The 21,645-nt window shown below is 39.4% G+C and overlaps 1 protein-coding gene across 1 annotated transcript in view; it reads right to left on the bottom strand.

Moving 5' to 3' along the window:
• The window catches only part of LOC124615971 (INO80 complex subunit C), a 70,112-nt gene that overhangs the window by 34,717 nt on the left and 13,750 nt on the right, over nucleotides 1-21,645 (bottom strand). The window contains exons 3-4 of the mRNA XM_047144173.1: nucleotides 5,802-5,901; nucleotides 417-484 (exon numbers count right to left, since the gene is read on the bottom strand). Of these exons, the coding sequence (XP_047000129.1) occupies nucleotides 417-484; nucleotides 5,802-5,901 (168 nt within the window). The remainder of the gene's footprint in view (nucleotides 1-416; nucleotides 485-5,801; nucleotides 5,902-21,645) is intronic.

Below are 21,645 nucleotides of genomic sequence, written 5' to 3'. Positions count from 1 at the left end.
AATGTCTAACATAATGTTTCTAACCAAGAAAGTAAAATGGGCTCAAAACCAATTAAGAAATTAACCCTGCATGTGAGTGTAAAGTAAACTGTATTCCAGCCTTTGTTAACATGAATGAAGAAAAAATTTTCTTCAGAATAGGCAAAAAGATATGCTTACAATACTGTCTAGAATTGTCTTCATTAATCTAACTTTCATTTTATGTTTCAAGGCAATCTGTAACATTTGCCAACCAGTGACTCGAATACTTTCAATTATCTTTGGTCTTTAGCAAATTTAGTGAGGTTCATCAGAATGCCAACTTTTACACAGAAAAAAGAGGAAATTAACTTAATTATCAAACATAAATCTATTTAAAGCTAAAACAAAGCCCTTTGGATATAGTATTTGTTTTTCAAAAATAAATACATACTTACCAGTAATCCAGATATGTCAGAGTACTTTTTAGAAGGCTTGAATGATGGTGGTGCATCTATAGTACCATCTGTGTGAAACAAAAGAGATATAAATTGAATTTTTGTGAAATGTTTCCTTCTGCACATGCTTATGTATATAATAGATTTTATATATGCGAACTGTAAAATGACATATACAATTATTCACTGATTTACTACCCATGGAACTTACTACTTAATTTTTACAAATGCACACCCACACTTCCATACTAACAGTATTAATGTGAAACTTTGTTTGCCTTTAACCTTTTAAGACTAAACTGCTGAACTGATTTTAATGAAATTTGGTGTGGAGGTAGTTTGGACACTTAGGAAGAACATAGGCTACTTTAGGACGTGTCTATTACACTATATTTATTGGTTTGAAGAATTTAAGCAAATTAGAGAAAAATATGTACTCTTGGTCTTTGGTATAACATTTGAGAAAATGCTTTTAATGGTTGATATATTCCACACAATAAGATTCAATGAATACAGTGCTTATGCAATCTTCAACGTGTTCAATCAGCACTTCCATAACATAATAATATAATAGGGGAACACTCTTTTTTGTTTAAAGCAAGTTACTGAATTTAAAATGTGTCTGTTCCGTCAGAAACGTCACCTGTGTGATTATAAAGGATCAATAATGATTTAGATGAAAAATCAACATGTTAAATAATTACAATAATTTTTTTAAAAACTTTCTGTAAATTATGAGCAATTTGAAATGGAGTGGTAATATGAAACTGAGTTAAAATAAATAATAAAATAAACACCGCTAGTTATATTTTTATTAATGATATTATAAAACTGAATTTTGAAGTCAAATGGAAAAAAAAAATCACAAATTACAGTATAAATTTGTAGTAAAACTATTTTTATGAGCTATAAACAACAATTTGGATTCACAGTTTACAATTCTTCATGAACAAAAGTCGCAAATGAACATTTCAGTCTCACACCCTCTGTACAATGTATGGGCCCACTCCTGACACATAGCACACTGAACCCATAGCTCTCCAGATTTTGACTTTTTAAATGACTCACCACAAGGTCTGGATCATCGTTTTTAGGAATGTCTTTCCCAACAGATTCCATCAGATTTGAACTACCAGAAGATAGTTCTATTTCCTCTTCCTTGTTACAACTTTCATCCTCATTTCTTTTTGTTGTTGAGAAGAATCCTCATTTCCCGGAGTCAACAGTCTTCTCTCTAGTAGATCTTTTTGACATTTTGCTGGTTGGTCTTGGTGACTTTTGTTATGCCTATATGAGGGAGGTACCTGAATTTATGCCTATTTTTCTGTAGGTTCAGTTCAATTTGTTTCTTATCTGTGGAACAATTCAAAGAGTTTTTATAGGGCAAATTGGTTGTAATAATAACTGCAAGGGCTTTCCGAAATCTGCCTGATGTTTTCTTTTTTGAACTTGGGATTGGAGATATGTGTTGTGCCTTGACATAGCCTACAGATGTTGATGGACCTGCTGTCTGTCCCCCCCCCCCCCCCCCCCCCCGCCACCCCTCCATTTGACTTCCTTCAAATTGCCTCTCGAATCAATTCCAGAAGTTTGTAAGTCATCATTTTCACCATCACAAAGTGCTTCACCACTGTTAGCAAACTGTTCTACTTCATGTTCAGCTGCAATGAAATCAGCTTCTGTGAAAATACCTCTGTTTAGAAAATAAATGATGGTGCATTTGAATCTATTGACTGCTAATGCACCACTTTGGACTCTGAGGTATGTCTTTCCGAACTTCTCCACAATTTCATAGGTGTCCATACTACCTGTTCTTAGTGACTGTCGAATATGCTCATTGTAGTGTGTCTTCAGGGGGCTCATGAACGTCCTATCAAGACGCTGTAGTCTGTGTGTAGTATGACGTGGCAAGCAGACAATGTTTACATGACTATCTTTTGCTTTTATTATGACTTCTATATTCCTGTTGTGAGGCTAATGCCATCCAATGTGAGCAAGATTGGGTACTCAGTTGTAATGAAGTGGGTAAACCATTTAGTGAATAGATAGGTCTGTACCCAGCCTTAAGGATGACATTTTCCAATAGCTCCTGGAGACACACCTTTCATCAATCTGCATGACCAACCGGTGTGAAAAAAATCATCATCAGAGCCATGAAGTTACCACCTGCTCGCAGGCATTCAATGATCATCACCAGACTTCCCCTCTCTGCAGCAGTGAGGGCTCCTATCTGTTTGCTTTCCTTCACGCCAGTTACATGTGCAATTTTTGTTTGCACTGCACTAAGACCAGAGTCGCCAACACTAAAGATCCGGTCAGGAGACTAACAATCTTCAGAGTATTCGGTTTTCAGAAGATCAAAAAAACTCATGACACTCTCTCGGTTAAAGCTGGTAGCATGAGATAGTGATGTTCGTTCACGCTTTCTTACTGAAAGCTGACTCTTGTGTCTGTTCATGAAGTGAATGAATCATGCCCATCCAGCCAAATCATCAGTGAACAAATTGGTGACTTGATTTCTTACTGCCAACTGATTAGCCATTCACCTCACGTCATTACAAGTGAGTCTATAAAACTTCTTTTCCATCAACAGTCAATACTCAACAAGATTACTTTCAATTTCTTGGGGAAGAACAGGTTTTCTACTTAATTTTTCATATTTTAAAGTATTTTAATCTATATCAATTCTAGCCACCTTTCTAAAGAGTGTAGCTTTTGGTATATTGAAACATTTTGCTGCTTCATTTAGAGTTTTAGTTTTATCCCTGACAACTATTATTGCTTGAACCACATCTTCAGGGTGCCATTTCTGTTATATTCTCATTTTATAAGGCCATAACCCGGTTCTTGGCATGGCGACATAAAAAAGAGGGGCCGTAACATGGAACAACATGCTTCATATTCCCACCCAACACCATTTTCGAAACTAGCTAATGAAACTAGACTTTGAATAAACAATTTCCAGTAACTAAAACTATCGTTTGTAGGTATAATTCTATTACTAAATCATAAAGCATAAACAGTATGCTAAGTTGTAAATAAGCTAGCAGAAAAAATATCTGAATCTAACCTCACAAAAATTTTGGAGGTTGGGAAACAATGTGTGCCCATAAAGAATGAGTTACTGATCTCTGCTATCTCTAATGGTGGAAAAAAAAACATTATGATCGTGATAGCTGAAGCTGCCACCATATGGCATTATTAGTCTCCAAACACTATGGTATTTCATATTAAAACCCTGTTACACCACTTCCCCTATAATATAACACAACAGACTGCTCAGAAGAGGTATGGGAAAATGAATTTGGACACCTGCCACACAATGCTGAGCAAAAATTGAGAACTGGGTATATTACCAAATTATACCTTTCTTTTTCACAAATTAACAATACCAGAGAAGGAAAGTTGCTACTCACCATATAGCGCACATGCTAAGTCGTGATAGGCACAATAAAAAAAATTTCACACAATCATAGCTTTCGGCCATTAAGGCCTTTGTCAGCAGTAGACACACATACACACATGCACACACACACTCACGCAAACGCAACTTGCACACACGTCTGCAGTCTCAGAGAGTTGAATCTACGCTGCGAGCAGCAGACCCAGTGCATTATGGGAGTGGCGACTGGGTGGGGGTAAGGAGGAGGCTGGGGCGGGGAGGGATAGTATGGTGGGAGTGGCGGACAGTGAAGTGTTGCAGTTTAGACGGAGGGCAGGAGAGGATAAGATTAGAATAATTACTGCATGTACACAGGCATTCAATCAAGCATTCTTCCCGCACTCCATATGTAAATGGAACAGGAAGAAACTCTAATGTTAGAACCTGGGAAAAAATATAAGCATTTGTAATAGAGAAACATTTGGCACTAAGAACAACTGCACAAAATATGAAAAAAAAAAAAAAAAAAAAAAGAAAAAGGAACGATGTATCTCAAATTTTGGAAGCTCTTCAGGTTAGATTTTATCTACTTTCATGATTGGAGCATTTCAAAAAGTTCAGTGAGAGGACATGTAAACAGAAACTTGGAAACAAATGTAAATAACTAATTTTCTTCCTAAAAAGGTTGAAAAAGGTGACAAAAGTTTAAAAATGTGACAATATTTAAAGAAAGGCAACTAACAACGAGAATGCTATGGATGACCCAGAAGACATCGTACAATGGAAGGAGTGTCAGAAACAAAGAAATGGCAGTATGTTTATAAATAATACTGTTGATGACCAGTGAGGAAGATGATGATCAAAAATATTGATGTCACAGAGATAGTATGCAAACAAAGAAGTGAAAATAAAAAATAAGTAAACCATTTCTTTTTGTTTATTTTATTTCTCCTTTTATTATCAAACAATAAATGGCATAAGTTTAGAATAGGTATAATGTTAGCTCTTTTAGGGAGACACTTTATACCAATAAAACAGTTTGTAATTTTGATCAGTCAGATTATGTTAAAAATAAAATTTTCTCTAGAAGCCTCGTAAGATGGGGGAGGGGTTTCATCTAAATACAGAGATACACAAATAGGGAACACAGAATGTGCCAGTAAATTGTATCTTGGAAAGAGCATGTAACAGAATGAACTAGAAAAATTCGCAATAGGTGCAAGGGTTAATAAAATGGTGAGATCACAGGGTTTAATAAAAAAAAAAATACCTAGAAAAATATCGAAAAATACAAAACTAAAACACTACACCACAGTGAGAAGCCCTAAATGCTTATGTATGTGAATTCTTAATGATGAACTACAATATAAAGTGAACAGAGTAGAGTTCATTGAAAGATTGATTGATTGATTGATTTCTTTATTAATCCATGTAACAATTTACATTGTGTGGATTTCGTCAAGATGAGTGCAATACAAATAATAATAGATGGTCGGAAAATGAGAAGTAGCAAGGAAATCTAAGAAAATGTAGAAAAAATATCACTATTAATGGTAAAGTGAAGATTAATCTTCTTTGAATACTTCTACACAAAGAACTGGCTAATGAAACAAATACTACTAAATTTCCTGAAACAGAAATCACCAATGGTATGGCTTACAGAAATAAACATTTTAAGGAATAAAATACCAAATTTAGAAGCCTCTCGAGGTAAAACAAATAGAAATGGGTAACAACATTGACAAAACAAAGGAAAAGACAACATGGGGAGAAAAAGAAGGAGTGCTGGGAAAGTATGAAGTGATAAAGAAAGGAGAGGAACTGAAGTTTTTATATGAATCTACTTCTATTTGCCTTAAATAAATTTCCTATGAAGCTGATACTTCAATAAAGTAGAGAACATTTTCTTATTTCAATATGGATCTAGCATTTCACTATACAAATAATAAAATTCCAAACAGGAGATTCGTTTTAGGCCTACATATTTAGTAAAATGTACTTACAATGGATATAATCATCTCCCCATGGAAGCATTCGTTCCTGTGCAATGATCTGCTTGAGTGATCTCCAGGCTCTCTTCTTGTTGCTGCTCTTGCTAGAATGCTGAAAACAGATATTACATTAATGCTTATATACTACAGAAAAACCAAGGCAATACCCTCAAATGTATGGAAAAACTGGTTTTTAAAAAAGATGAAAGATGAAGTACAAGCAATAGCTAAAAGAGATTTAACAAAACGAAGCAATGAAAAAGTTTCTAAGGTCACAGTGGCTATAACCTGAAAATTGTTTTTTTTTTCTTTTTTTCCGTGGACTAACAAGCCCATGTAATATAAAACAGATAATGGAAAATCAATCTTTTACTTTGCAGATAAGTAAGCACTTCTCGGCATATTAAAACTATTTGCCAAACTGAGACTTAAACACAGACCCTTGCCTTTTGTGGTCAATGGAGGAAGGGTAATCACCGCCACCTGGCCACATAACACTGAAAATGACAGAACAAGTGCCTTTACCACTGTATTACAACAATGAAACTAATAGACAAGATTAGTGACGGAAATCCCATGCCTTTATAGTGGAAGGAAGGAAGGAACATCGAGGTGTAACACTGAAAAATGATATGAAATGGAACAAGCACGTACGGTAAGTAGTATGGAAGGTGAATGGTCGACTTTGGTTTATTGGGAGTATTCTATGAAAGCACAGTTCATCTATATACAAGACCATGTATAGGACACTTGTGCAACCCTTTCCTGAATACTGCTGGAGTGTTTGGGATCCCCACTGGGGCGGATTAGTGGAAGATGTTGGAGAAATCCAGAGGCGTACTGCCTGACTTGTTACTGGAAGGTGTAATCAAGATGTGGATATTACAGGAATGCTCTGTCAACTCAAATGGAAATCCATATAGCGAAGAAGACTTTTTTTTGCAACACACTACTGAGGAAGTTTAGAAAACTGGCATTTGTGGCTGACTGCAAAATGATTCTACTGTCACCAATGTACATCTTCTGTAAGGACCACAAAAATAAAACAAGAGAAATTAGGGCTCATACTGAGTCATAGAGAGAGTCATTTTCCCCCTTACTCCATCTGCAAGTGGAATAGGAAAAGAAATGAATAGTAGTAGTACAAGGTATCCTCCACCACAAATCATATGGTGACTTGTGGACTATGTATGTAGATGTAGATGAAGAAAGATTAGAGTTTAATATCCCTTTGATGATGAGGTTATTAGAGACACAGCAAATACCAACACTGCAGAAAGATATCGCCTGTGTGCTTTCACAGCAGTCATCCAGGCATTCGCCTTAAGCAATTTAGGAATAGCATGGAAAATCTAAATATCTGGATCACAAGTCAGGGATTTGAACAGGTATCCTCCGTGACATCTGCCCCATGTTTTAACATTGCACCACATCACTTGGTTTACTGTGGGAGGAGGCTTTAATATTGCTTCATAAGGACAGGTGTCTGCTATGCTTCTATGTCACAAAGTATATAGTTTTACTAAAAATAAAATTTAATATTGTACAAGTATATAATGTATTATGAGCAGGTAGACAACCAACCATGCAAAGAACAAGTAGTCAGGCTTAAAATCTACGTATAAGGAAATGTGAATGTTTTAATAAAACAGAAGTAGTACATTAATACTTTTTAGGTATATGACAGCAGAATGCAAGCAAGACAGCCATATACATTTCACCGACAAGGGGCAAGTGATTTTTAGTGGGACTTCCCATGAAATAAATGTGTGTGATAGTTGTGGTGAACATTCATTTTCCAGTGAGGTTACAGGCAACTGAAAGAGTTTGCCATTTGAAGCAAACAATGGCTCGCTGAATCTTGGACAATGCAGAATAAAGGCAAAGGAGTTTTAGAAATATGCCACAATTGTTTATTTACTGCAATACGTTTATATTTTTCAGGTTTGATGGCACAGGGAAAAAATCAAAACCTGTTAAAGTTACAAGCAATCAACTATGTTTAATAAGACAAATACTAGTTTTACACTGTAGCACAATTTAATGTATGGTGTGTGATTAAATATTGCAAGAATTCTCTTAACAAAGGTGACTTCTGCCAGGGCATAAAACAAGATGACTCGTTACTACACATTCTAACATTGAACCCCTATTAATCTCAGTGCTTTTGTTTCACTCATGCAAGAAATTACTCGCTCTGACATAATTTCAAGCTTTACAACAGCATTGTTTGGTTATGTATTAGCACCTATCAGTGGTATATTATTTTCACTTGAAGTTTATTTAACTGTATCAAAAGTAAAAATTCACTTAAGAAAAGTATAAAATTACAAAGATTGAATAAGTGGCTACACAGTACTGATGTTTCACCCCATGAAGGGGGCCAGATATTTTGCATGTTTGTTTGTTATTTGGAAATAAAGTTTCTGTAACTGGTCCTATGAGCAGGTAAGTAAGAAAATGTCTGCCCAGAGCCATGTTTGCCTGGGTGAATATTGAGGTGGGGTTACTGACTGTTTCACAACCACCATCTATCCCATCGATTTCATCAAACCTCAAGGTTGAGTCTGCTTTTTAAAAGTGACATTTGAGCTATTCTCTTGAACCAAGTGGTTAATCCAGGACCTCTTCTCACCTGAAAAACAAAAAATCCCAATGTTATGCTCAAGCATGTTCATAGTTGTATTCCATCATGGCAACAGACATGACACCTTTGAGTGTGTCCCAAACTAATACTGGTATCAGTGACCACGACGCATAGTTTGATCATACGGGGTCTCAAATACAATCTGTGACTGGATTGTGGGCTTTTTGATAGGGAGGGTGCAGAATGTTATCATGGATGCAGAGTCATCACCAAATGTAAAGGAACTTCGAGAGTGCCTCAGGGAAGTATGCTGCGACTCCTGCTGTTCATGGTTTACATTAACTGCCTTGCAGACAATATTAATAGAAACCTCAGACTTTTTGCAGATATCTATTAAAGAGTACTGTCTGAAAGGTGCTGCATAAATATTCAGTCTGATCTTGATAAGACTTCAAAGTGTTGCAAAGATTGGCAACTTACTTTAGATGTTAAGAAATGTAAAATCATGCATTTCACACAACAAAAAAAGAATGTAGCATCCTATAATATCAATGAATCACAGCTGTAATTGATGAACTCGTACAAATGACTGGGCATAGCTCTTTGTAAGGATATGAAATGGAATGATCACATAGGCTCAGTTGTGGCTAAAGCAGGTGGCAGACTTTAGTTTATTGGTAGAGTACTGCAGAAATGCATTCAGTCTACAAAGAAGATAGCTCAAAAATCACTTATGTGACCCATTCCAGAATACTGCTCAAATGTGTGGGACTAAGTGGTTACATTGAACATATACAAAGAAAGGCAGCATGAATGGTCACAGGTATGTTTGACCAGTGAGAGAGTATTACCGAGATGCTGAAAAAACTGAACTGAGAAACTCTTGAAGATAGGTGTAAACTAATTCGAGAAAGTCTACTACCAAAGTTGCAACACCCGGCTTTTAAACGATGAGTCTCAAAATATCCTACAACCCCCTAAGTATTGTTCACACAGGGATCGTGAGAACAAGATTAGAATAAGTACGGCAGACACAAACACATTCAAACAATCATGGAAATATCCTCTGTCACGCACTTCACGGTGGTTTGCAATGTACAGACCAAGTTGTAGATGTAGATCTCTTGGGTATGCATTTGGGACATAAATCCTTCACCTTCCAATACTTCTGTACAAAGGAAAGGTATCATCATAACCCACAACAGGGGGATTACAGCAACACAAACTAAAAACATAATGCTCCATGATTTTAGTGCTGCTCTGTAAATGGCATCTTCGCTAACTTTGGAAGAACATGATACGTTCACAATTCTGTATGGCTAAGTATGTAACATCAAATATATATGTAGTAATTAAAGAAATTAAGTGAGAAAAACATGTATTTTCAAAAGCTATTGGGTAGACATACTGACAAGTTTAAGGTGTTAGAAACATACTGTGCAACTTCTTAGAAAACAAACTTCACAAACTTTGCATTTTATACTTCTTCCAGCTTTGAAGACTAACACACCAGTTACCCAATGTATTTTGTCACTCTCAAGTTGTAAAATGTTTTAGTACACACTGCTCTGAGATAATTTGTATCTTAGACAGAATATCCTCATACTATAAAACCTGTTCAACTTGACACATACCTCTCACTTCATTGTTGGCAGCGACATACAATAAATATCTCTGTATGTCCATCTGTTCTCATGAGACTTGGCTGTTTACTACAGGATGTCAAATCAAAAACCTTTCAGCCATCTAATTTCAAACTGTTATTTTATTTGGCTACCATTTCTGGTGGTTTACTATGCCATCTTCAGGCCCCTGACTGACGTGTAGGAAGATTCCAACATTGGTTCTGGTCAAAATAGGGGTCAGCATTCAAATACTGGTATCTGTAGATTTCTGCTTGATACAGTGATAATTTAGTCAGCAGGTGTTTGATATGACATCCTACAATAAATATGTCCTAAGTCTATGCAAAAGCAATATGTCACCAGGTCAAAGCAAAGTGACCTGTGCTATCTCCTTTCGCTCTGTTATGACTTTCAATAAATCAGGGTTAACAGCTTTATCATCACTTATAAAATGGGTTTTTCAGGAGAAACACCCGCCTCTTCATCTTAACTACCTACACAATTCTTTTACACAAACACAGTTCATCTGATTGTGAGGAAGAGGTGGAACAACTTGTTACACCACACTTGTTGCATGACTGTCAGCTGTCGCCTTTGTTCTGCTTGTCTGTGGTAAACAATTGTTTGATATCAACATATAGTATACAGCAAACTAAATTAGATTTAGGATTGTGCTTTGCCTTTGCATGGGACTTTGCAATTGCTGGTGCCATGGAAGCAATAACTGGAACCGACTTCCTGCCGTACTACCACCTACTGACAGATATGGCAACTGCAGTTTTCAGCTTTCATGCAGCCTCCTGGAGTTTCTAAAGAGGTATGTCACAGCACTGTTCTCCATGTTAAGATTACCAATGACCCACCAATCGAATTTTGACCTACATGGTTATCTCCCAACTTTCTGTCCACTGCGAAGGCAGAATTTGATTCCATGCTCAAGGAAGGCATTATTTGCCTGTGAAGTAGGGATGGGATACTGGTATTTTAGTTCTGAATAACGAATATTTTTTGGTATTTGTGTCGTCCTTGTTATAACTGGCGATTTTTGTCTTTTACTAATAAACGAGAAAAAATATCAATTAGCCATTGCAGTAGTCCTAAAATTTTTCATTCCTGAACAAGCTTTTTTTTTTTTTTTTTTTTTTTTTTTTTTTTTTTTTTTAAGAAAGGAGAAATTTTTATTTGTATTGTTATGAAGTATTGCAATATTGTAGAAAATGGGAGAGGCAGTTAGTGCTATTTTAATAACAATGCCGATGGAAACAAGCAGCAAACACTTGGCATAAGAACTGGTATAGCACTGCTGAGACAAAAATGTCCCTGTTGCCACGTGTCACAGCCTAAGGTATGCGTGTAAATGCAGTGTGCAAAACTTTACCCTGCCTGTTCTATATGATAATTTCTCACTGTCCTGACTGGATGTTTGGTTGACTTGGGGGAGGGGACCAAAGAGCGAGCTCCTTGGTATCATGATATGGGCTGGGAGAAATCGAGGGAGGAACAACACAAACAGCTCAGTCCAGTCAAGGAGAAGGAATAACGAGCAACAAAGGGTGCAAGGAGATGTCAGGGCAGCAGGAAGAGGAAAGAACAGGAGGGAGAGGGGGGGGATGGGAGGGGGTGGAAATGGGGAGGGGGAAGAGCACGGGTGCTCCGGAAACACGACGTGCAGTGGATCACCAGCCCAGCCACTGACCCCAACGCGTCCCGGCATCCACACCATACCATTATCAAGATACAATGGGGACAACAACACCACGGGAAAAAAGAGAGACACAAGAAGGGGAAACAAAACAGCACAACAGGCCAGCCAAAATGCAGATAAAAGGAAGGGAGAACCTGGCGGATGTGGAGGCAAGGTCAAAGGCTCAAATTCCAGAGGAAAAGTCAAGGACTTATACCTGAGAGTACAAACTGATATTGTGAAGAAAACTGAGGAACGATGTAACCATGTGAGGGTTGTCCACTAACACCTGAGACAAGGAAGGTGGGAGGTCATATTTAATGCAAAGGGCCAAGAGGTGGGGGCAGTCCAGCAAAATATTGATCACATATTAGACAGGGGTATAGCCTCCTACGGGTCAGCCCACGACTGAGCAGAAAGGGATTTGATGTAGAGCCACAAACCAACCCCCGGAGGGGTCATGGAGAATGGGGGTAGATGCCCCCTCTCCAAGCCAGATGATCAGCAACTTCATTACCCAGGATACCTACATGGCCAGAAACCCAGTCAACCAAAAAAGAAGCATCACCAAGATCAGCGAGAAGGTCGTGGATGGCAGACACAAAAGGGTCGCAGGAAAATGACGAGTGATAGTCACTCATTGAGTCTGTAGGTAACAAAACTCAGGAAGGAGTGTTTAATAAAACAGGGGGAACGATAGATGGCCATCAATTCTGCAGTAAACACCCCACATGTGGCAGGCAAGAGATGGTGTTCTGTGCCAACAGTAGACATGAAGGGATATCCCATACGATCAGCTGTCTTAGGGCCGTCAGTGTAAAAAACCAGTGGCACCCTGAAACTCTCGTAAGAGGGTTTGGAACAAACAATGGAATACCATTGGAGTGATGGAGTCTTTCGGATCCCGGAAGAGATCCATCCAAACCTGTGGCCAATGAACTAATGAGGAAGGAGGGGGGGGGGGGGGGGGGGGGGGGGTTGGTTGGGAAAGAACATGGGGAAGAGGACAAGGAGGGGAGATGGAAGTCATGGCACAGAGAAGCGAGGTGGAGTCCAATTGTAAACCCATCCAATGGCAGGTGGGCAACAGCTTGAAGCTGTGAAAAGAAGAGAATAGGAAGGGTGAGAAGGAGAAGGGTGTAATGTGATGGCATAGCAGGGTGTATACGCACACAAGGAAAAAAAATTCCTGGGTTTTCCAGTTAAAAATACATTTTCTCCTGGGTGAAAAATACGCTTTTTCAGTGTTAAGTGACAGCATACTTTTCCGCAGAACTGTAAAACTTATAAATCCATTGGATCGTTATGGTTTTATACACTGGCGTAGAATTTCCCAGCACTTTAAAAAATGAAACTTAGGGGGAAAAAACACGTTTTGGAAAGATCTGTGCTATACAGCAACATGTGCACCGCATATTTTTGCGTTACGAAAGTATAAATTCGAATTCCACCAAACACTGCATGTTACTTTCTGATGCATTGAAATCGAGATTGCGATTCGCTTTTGTAACCCAATCATAGCTCCTGTCATGTGATCTCACCAGCCGATGATGACAGATATTCTGAGCCTAGGACACATGATATAGTCAGCCAATAGCAACATCATTATTAAGTAGTGCGACCACACAAATAGGAGGAGTTAATGGTTTAAATTAATATACATAGTGTTGCTACGAGAAAAGCAAAGATTTCACATATAACATTGGTCTTGAAAGTTAATAAGCTGCAAGAGAATCTAAGTTGTAACATATAATGTGCATGTTACACTATAAGATACATCACACAAATATTTTTAATAACGACATAAATGTCTGATCATCAGGGCTCGAAATTCTTCTAATGGTCATCCTCAAAGGGATGATTTTTAAATGAGAGTCAAACATTCTGTGATATAAGAAATTCATCGTACATTCTCGCACACTGTTCGTCTTGCGTAAAACGAAATTCACTTTGAAAGTAATGCTTGTCAAACCACCATTCGCAATATTTTCCCGCAAACTGTTAGAAATAGGTTCGTTTCTGCAGTTGCCAGAGAGCACCAGATAACAGGTGTCATTGCGCTTGCGCAGCTACTGTGATGTAGGAAGCCTGTATGTTCTTACATGTAAAACATTAAAAGATCTTACATTATGTCATAAAAGAGACAAGACATCAGAGGATGATCCAAGAGCATTGGAATTTCGTGAACCGTACTAAAATGCATAATTCGGCTTCAAGTTCACATTCGTATGTCCAGATTCAGACGTAAATTTTCTTGGAGTACCAGTACTGTATTAATCTCATGTTTGGTTCTTTATTATGGCATAATGCTAGACATGCTTGAAGATGAAAATGTGCACTTGAAATGCAGCAAACAGTTGAAACTAGCCAATAGTGTGGAATTAAATACTTCGTTTCAAATAAATTGGCTGCCCCAGTGGAAAAGAATAATAAAAGCCAAATTTCTTTAGCAAACAGACAAAAATAACTTCACACTCTGAAAGGTGATTAATGCTTGACTGTCAGAAATGTGGAAATAAAATAAAATCTGAAACTAATAACTTATTTTAGCCTTCCTAATTATGTGAATGCATTTTAATTCACTTGATAGTCCATTTTGTTTTCACTTGACTTGGGAGCAATAAACGAAAAGAAAACAGCAAAATCACTAAATGTAAGCACCGGTCACGTGGAGACTACCCACCTGCCCACTACAACTCAGCCTGTTCTGTGTATAAGTCCCAGATCTATGTTATTTCTGAACTGGGGCAATACTAGAGTGGCGACCCCACCCTCCTCCAGCATTTGAGGTAGGACGGCAAAAATTAAATCCACTTTTTAAAAAATGTTCATTTTGTAGTGGACATCTTTCTCAAGAGTCTGATACATAAAAAATATGTCTTCGAGGAAATGCAAGACATGTTATTTGGTCTTAATTGTACCAAAATGCAATGCCACACCTCTTCATACAGCATTCTTCCATCACAAGTCACTGTATTTCACTCTGTCGAGTTCAGATGCATATATTATTGTAACGAATGCCATCGAACTATATTCCTGACAGTGGAACCCTATTTTTTTTAAAAAAAAAAAAGCACTCGCAATTAATACTGGATGGGATTATTTGTAACCGCGAGAGCAAGAACTCGTCAGAAAATAGAACTCTTCAGAAAATTTGCACTCTTTATTGCCAATGAGCTAATAACTTGCTGTTTTGTGTGACATAAAATTGAATATAGGATACATAAAACCAGTAAAGACAAGAGACAAGCAAGACAGAACACATTTCTTCAATCCTGAAATCCTAGCATTTTTCTCTCTCTAATCTTGCTATGGCTTTACATGGCGCGCTTTCCTTCCTGCAAATAAATCTATTGCCTCATCAAAGTTTTTCAAACGTTTTGCTGCATGAAAAAACGAAGTGTCATTGCCTAATACTGAAAAAGCTGTTAATACAAATAGTACCCGAAACTGGTGTTGTTTCTCGAGCTGTTTAGGTGTATTTTGTCACTGTCTGCTGAGGCCTGTCTAATATAGCAGCAATTGTAGTACACACCAAAATAAACGAGACTGTTTTGTAACAAATGGTCATTTTCATGACATGACAGAATATAATCCATGAAGTACCAATATCAAATACCTATTATGCCTGCTACAAGCAAAAAGTTTTATGTTAGGAAATAGTTTCACATTTCATCATACACTCCAGCTTCTCAAGCATGAGATCAAAAAGTAGCAGTACGAAATTTTTATATAAATTTGGAGTTGTCATATTCTTCCATAATTTGTGCGATGTCCTAGTTTCTTCTCCTTCCTCGTTCTAATAAACAATCTTGTCATTACTAATTCTGTAACTATTCCTGCCAGTGTCAAAACTTATTCTCTAGTTAACTTCACTAACCCTGCAACGATCACCGGATTAGTTATCCTGCATTTATTCTCTGGTTAGGAGTTATTATGTGTTCATACAATGCATTTTTCACACTACTCCCAGAACAGAACTTAAGTGCCTGCTAGCCGGGGACTATACAACTAGCCCTTACTTATAGTGTAGCAGTCTGGCCAAAAACTTTGTCAAAATTTCATTTTCTTGGATACACTGAGAAGATGACAAGTAATCTTTCTTACTTGTTTCTCCTGATAGTCGTTTATTTTCACTCTGGTAATCTGAATCCATGGCTTTCGCTAGTGATAATAACAATACTGATCATTCGCAAACTCAGTCAACCACATAAACAAACAGCGATTGGCATTCACCCGTTTGGCTTTATTCCGCAAAGCTCGTATAGCCCCGTCCCCTTTTGTCTGCAGGAAAGTTTATTCTAGCAGTGATGGGTATGCCCCTGGCAGAGACATCATGTACACTATGCACGCATTCAAAAATCAATTTATGATTTATTCAGAAATCAACATAGAATGTGTTCAAAAACCAACAGGGATGTGTTTCGAAATCATATGAATAATTGATAGACCAACGTGCACTGGATGCTAGGCACTTTGTGAAATAAGATTTTTTTCCCTCAGGAATATGAATCTGCCTCCCGTCCCTCTTGAAATTTCCACCCGGGGCAGATACCCCCGTTTGCCCTGCCTCGTAGATCCAGGCCTGTTGCACATGCGTGAATCTGGCAGCTTGGGTGCGCCAGTAAAATTTTTCCGGGCAGCATCTGGCTGTTTGCTGCTACTGCTTATACAGCTAACAGCCACACTTCTGTAGCCACAGTGGGAGAAGGTACTTCTCATATGCGACTCAACTGTGCATGCGCATGAGCCGACTCGCAACTGTTCAAATGACTCTAATGTGAACAGTTGTGACGTCATGCTTACTGGAGGCAATTTGCTGTTCTGAAACCCTGCATAGTCTTCCTAAAGCCTTTGACACATTTTACTGTTGGCAAATGCTTGTATGAGCAATGTGTTTTGTTGTTGTATATGGTGCATTTCCTTTGCACCTTAAGCTTTATTTTCTCCCCCCCCCCCCCCCCTCTTGTTCATGTTTTATTGCAGCAGCATTATTCTGCAGTACCGGGGTACATGAATATCCTTTGTTAGAATATTTGTTCTTACCAGCTAAAAGTACAAAAATCTAACTGAAAACTAAAACAATGAAAAATTACCATTATTCTAAAAAATTCCTGGGTTTTTCCCGGATCGTATACACCCTGCAAAGGAAACTGGGAGATGGGACCACTGAATCAAAAGGGGAGGGATCCCCGCGTCAACCAGAAGACTATTGATAGGGCTACTGCGAAAGGCACCTGTGGCTAAACGGATAACAAGATGGTGAAATGAGTCCAAAACAAGCAGTGTAGAAGGGGCTGCTGGTCCATAAACTTGACAACCATAGTCCAGGTGAGACAGAACTAATGCCTGGTAGAGGAAGAGAAGGGTCGAACAATTTGCGTCCCAAGACATGCAGTTAAGGAAGTGAAGAACACCGAGTGTACGTAAACAGCCAAACTTCACATAATGGATAGAGGGCAACCAAGTAAGCTTGTTGTTACAAAGAAGACACAAAAAACCAGAACTAGGGGACCACGGTCAGGCATAGGCATTAAGGTAGAGCTCCGGATAAGGATGGACTGTAGTATGGCAACAGAATGCAGCACCCTCAACTTAAGGGGAGAGAACTGAAAACAGTGTGAGAGTATCCACTTGAAAACACTCCGGATGGCACCCTGAGCTGTCATTCTGCAGAGGCCACTGAGTGGGAGCTAGCCCAAACACAGAAATCATACACATATATAGCAGGTGTGGTCAACGGTCCAGCACAGGCCACAAGTCCATTAATAGTGATTACAGCCCTGTGGAACGCCATTATCCTGGTTCCATGGAGAGCTGAGAACAGTGCCAACCTGGGCTTTCAATGAGTGGTGGGACAGGAATGGGCGAATAAAAATTGGGAGTGGGCCTGGAAGATCCACTCATGGAGAGTAAGGAGGATGTGATAGCACCAAGCTGGGTCTTAGACATTATGGAGATCAAAGAAAACTGCGACGAGTTGGTGGCACTGAGAAAAGGCCAGCCAAACCGTGGTTTCCTGAAAGCCGCACTGGTAAGGATACAAAAGGTCTTGAGATTCAAGGACACAAATGAGCCAACAAGCCACTATTCATTCCGGTAACTTGCATGGGACATTGGTCGGGCTGATGGGCCAATAAAGACAGGTCCTTTCCAGCTTAAGGACAGGAACCACAATACTGTTCCTCCATTGAGAGGAGAAAATGCCTTGGAGCCAAATACGGTTAAACACCTGCAGGAGATAGTGGCATTGTGGACGACTGAGGTTTCGAAACAATTGGTTATGGATGGAATCAGGGTCAGGAGCTGATCGTGGGAAAAAGAGAGGACCACAAGAAGCTCCCATTCAGTAAACATTTCACTGTAGGATTCCAACAAGGGGTAAAACATAAGCAAGAAAGCTTCAGCCCACTGTTTCTGGAGGAGGAAGGCATGTGGATAGGGGGCTGGTACTGAAGTCGTCGCCAAATAGGTTGCGAGGTGTTCCACGAGAATTGATGATCTGTACAAAGGTCACCTGGAAGGACAAGGGCCAGAATGGAAGACTGTCCCTGACACCCTTGGAGGTTGCAGTGTGTTCCCAAATGATTCAAATGGCTCTGAGCACTATGGGACTTAACTTCTGAGATCACCAGTCCCCTAGAACTTAGAACTACTTATACCTAACTAACCTAAGGACATCACACACATTCATGCCCGAGGCAGGATTCGAACCTGCAACCGTAGCAGTTGCACGGTTCCAGACTGTAGCGCCTAAAACTGCTCGGCAACCCCGGCCAGCAGTGTGTTCCCAGCACACCGTTTTGCTCTGATTGATTAAGTAATGGGCTTTGGTGCAAAGAAGTTTAAAGGTAATAGGACTGGTAGAGGACAGGTACCGCTTAAGATGTTGCAAGCCACAACGATGGTTACAGATAGTGTTGGTGATGCCCATGCTCCACAATGGAAATGGCTGCTGGCAATGCTGGCAGTGCAGATTATCTTATCGGACTGGTCACTGACAAAGAAGATGGAAACACAACCTGGCAGTTATACAGAGGCCAACCAGCATGATGGAAAACCCAAACCTGGTCAGCAGGAGACAGAAAGGGCACGAGAGAATCAACAGGAAGTGGTCACTATCACAGAGATCAATGTATGGCGATCACTGCAAGGAAGGAGGAAGAGGGGAAGGGAGAGAGAGATCAATGACAGAGAAAGTACCAACGTGGCACTAAAATGAGCAGGGGAACCAAAATTAAGAAGGCACAGGTCATGGTCCGCAAGGAGTTGGTCAATAAGGAGCCCTCTGACTAGATTAAGAAGCACTGCCTCACAAAGGACTATGGGCATTAAAGTCTCCACGGAGGAGGAAGAGGGGGAGGAGCTGATGAAAGAGGGCAGTTAGCGCAGCAAATGTAGATGGCCTGTCAGGAGGGAGGAAGAGACTGCAAACCATGATGGCTGAGTCCAAGGGGACCTGAACAGCAACTGCTTCCAATTGGGTATGAAATGGGATCCAAGCATTAACAATATCTGTACGGACAAAAGTGCAGATGCCACAAGAAGCCCTCAAAGGGACAACCTGGTTCCGACGGAGAGCACAGAACCCACAAATGGGAGGTGAAAGGGCTAGAGCCAATCATGCCACCAGGTTACCATCCGTCACCGATGACGACGGGATGACATCCGTAAATAAGAGGTTAGACTCAGGTTGCGGGGGTGGGGGTGGGGGGTAGATGGCACCTCAAATTAACACTTCAGCCTCAGTTTTCACCATTTAGCACTGGCTATCGGTAACTTGCAAATAATCATATGATCCCCAATCAGAATGTGATTTCTTAGAATAGTTCAAAAAAATTTGAATCAATAGGACAATGCTGGTGATTTTTTTCTTTTTTTTAATTTAGCATCTTGTTATTTTTCGAGAAAAGCAGCGAATGGTGGATGGACTAAATTTTCTTTTATTTGCCTATTTACTATTTTGATTCTCTCTGTCCTGAAACTGAGACAGTCGAAATTTTTCAATCTTTGTTCAATTTTTAAGTTTACTGCAAGAGAGTATAGAAATAAAACCTAAAATTGGTATTTCTGAAGCCAGTTAATGGGGCATGGGAAAAAAATGATATAACAGAAAACTGATAGTTTCAACGATAGCTGCCATCCTTATCTTCACGTAGCCCATGATCATCTCCTCTCCATCTTGTGCCACTGAAAACCAACTGTTTCAGAAATAACTGCCATCCCTTCTGTCAAGTACATCATTGTCATCTCCTCTCCATCTTGTCCCTAAGAAGTGTGGTCACTACAAACCACTTAATGCTCAGAAAGTGCCAGCCTAGTATCCAGTATTCCTGTTGTGGGATTACAGTTATGCTTTACATGACATAACCAAGTCCAGTGTCCTTGACTAAGACCTTCACTCAAATTCTTGTGGCAGAAGAGGACAGCCACCAAACACCCATTATGACACCATCTGGTTTATTTGAGGGTATTTTTGTGACATTTGGCCTATTTAAGGCTGCACAATAATGGCCAAGGTTTACTGACTCAGTACTGTATGATCTACCACTCCATTTCACCTGTCTGGACAACATCTTTGTCTTTTCGGCCACTGTTGGACAGCACCAACAACACCTAACTGAAGTCTTTCAACTTTCTGGTCCACCGAATTTCTTCTTCAGGCTCACTACCACTGCCAGAAAAATTAGAAGCCATTCTTAAGATATCATGACCAAATGTTCCAAACATTGCTAAGGAATTATGACGCTTCTTGGGCACACTGAATTTTTACCATCGTCATTTGCAGTGTTCGGCTGAATTACAGAAAACACTGATTGCAGCACTTGCTGGTCCAAAAGCAAAACAAAATACCCTGATACTGTGGACAGACGCAATGAACTCTGTCTTCAAAGTGCTAAAACAAGGCATACTAAATGCCATGTTCCTGGCAACCCTGAACTCGGTGCATCCCTTACTTTAGCGGTAGATGAAAGCCAGACTGATATCAGTGCCGCATTGCAATAATTACAAGGTGACGCATGGTGGTCAGTCGCTTTCTATTCGCATAACCAGTTGCCATTGCAGAGAAAATGGAGCGCATATGACAGAAAACTTCTTGCAGTCTATGAGTCAATCATGTGCTTTTGCCCACATTTAGGAATAATGTGCTTTTGTCCACAATTAGAAGCCAGAGAGTTCACCATCTTCACAGATCGTGGCGCACCATGTCAATGCAACTGTTTCGAATTTATCACCCAGTTCAGTACCCATATTAAGTGTATCTTGGCCATCAACACTGTGGTAGATGGTTGTCTTTTTTGCATCAGCAGTTTGTCAACCACCATTCATTTCACACAACTTGTCAAGGCACAACATAACATACAGACCAAGAACTCCAGAGTCTCTTCAGTGATGCATCATCAACCTTAGAGATGCAACTAGTTGACATTCCTGGTGCAGATATTAAGTTGTACTGCGATATCTCAAGTGGAAAGCCTCATCACTTTTCACAAACTACATTCCACAGAGGTGCCTTTGACAGCTTGCGTAACTTGTGCCACACTGGCATCACATCACCATTTCGCCTGGTCTCAAAACAACTTCTTTGGCCTGGAATGTCTGGCGCGTGCATCCAGTACAAATGCAACAATGTATCTCATCACGTGCTTGCTCCAGTGTGAGAGTTCCTTGACACAACTTCACAGTTTTCACATGTACATATCGACGATGTAGGCCAACTACCTTCATCAAACAGACAACCTAATCTTCTAACAATGCTTCACTCACTGACTGAAAACAGTGCCAGTTGACAACATTTCAGCACAAACTCTAGCCTCTGCCTTTGTGTCAAGTCGGATAACTCGTTTTGGTTTCCTGATGCATTTCACAATGGAGTGCTACTGCCAATTTGAATCTAATCTATTTGTCCAACCTACCAAATTCTGCAGCGCTTTTCATCACAAAACTACAATTTATCAC

Source organism: Schistocerca americana, chromosome 5 (genome assembly GCF_021461395.2).
Source record: "Schistocerca americana isolate TAMUIC-IGC-003095 chromosome 5, iqSchAmer2.1, whole genome shotgun sequence".
Classification (NCBI taxonomy): Eukaryota; Metazoa; Arthropoda; class Insecta; order Orthoptera; family Acrididae; genus Schistocerca; species Schistocerca americana.
This window is presented reverse-complemented; position numbering and strand designations above follow the sequence as displayed.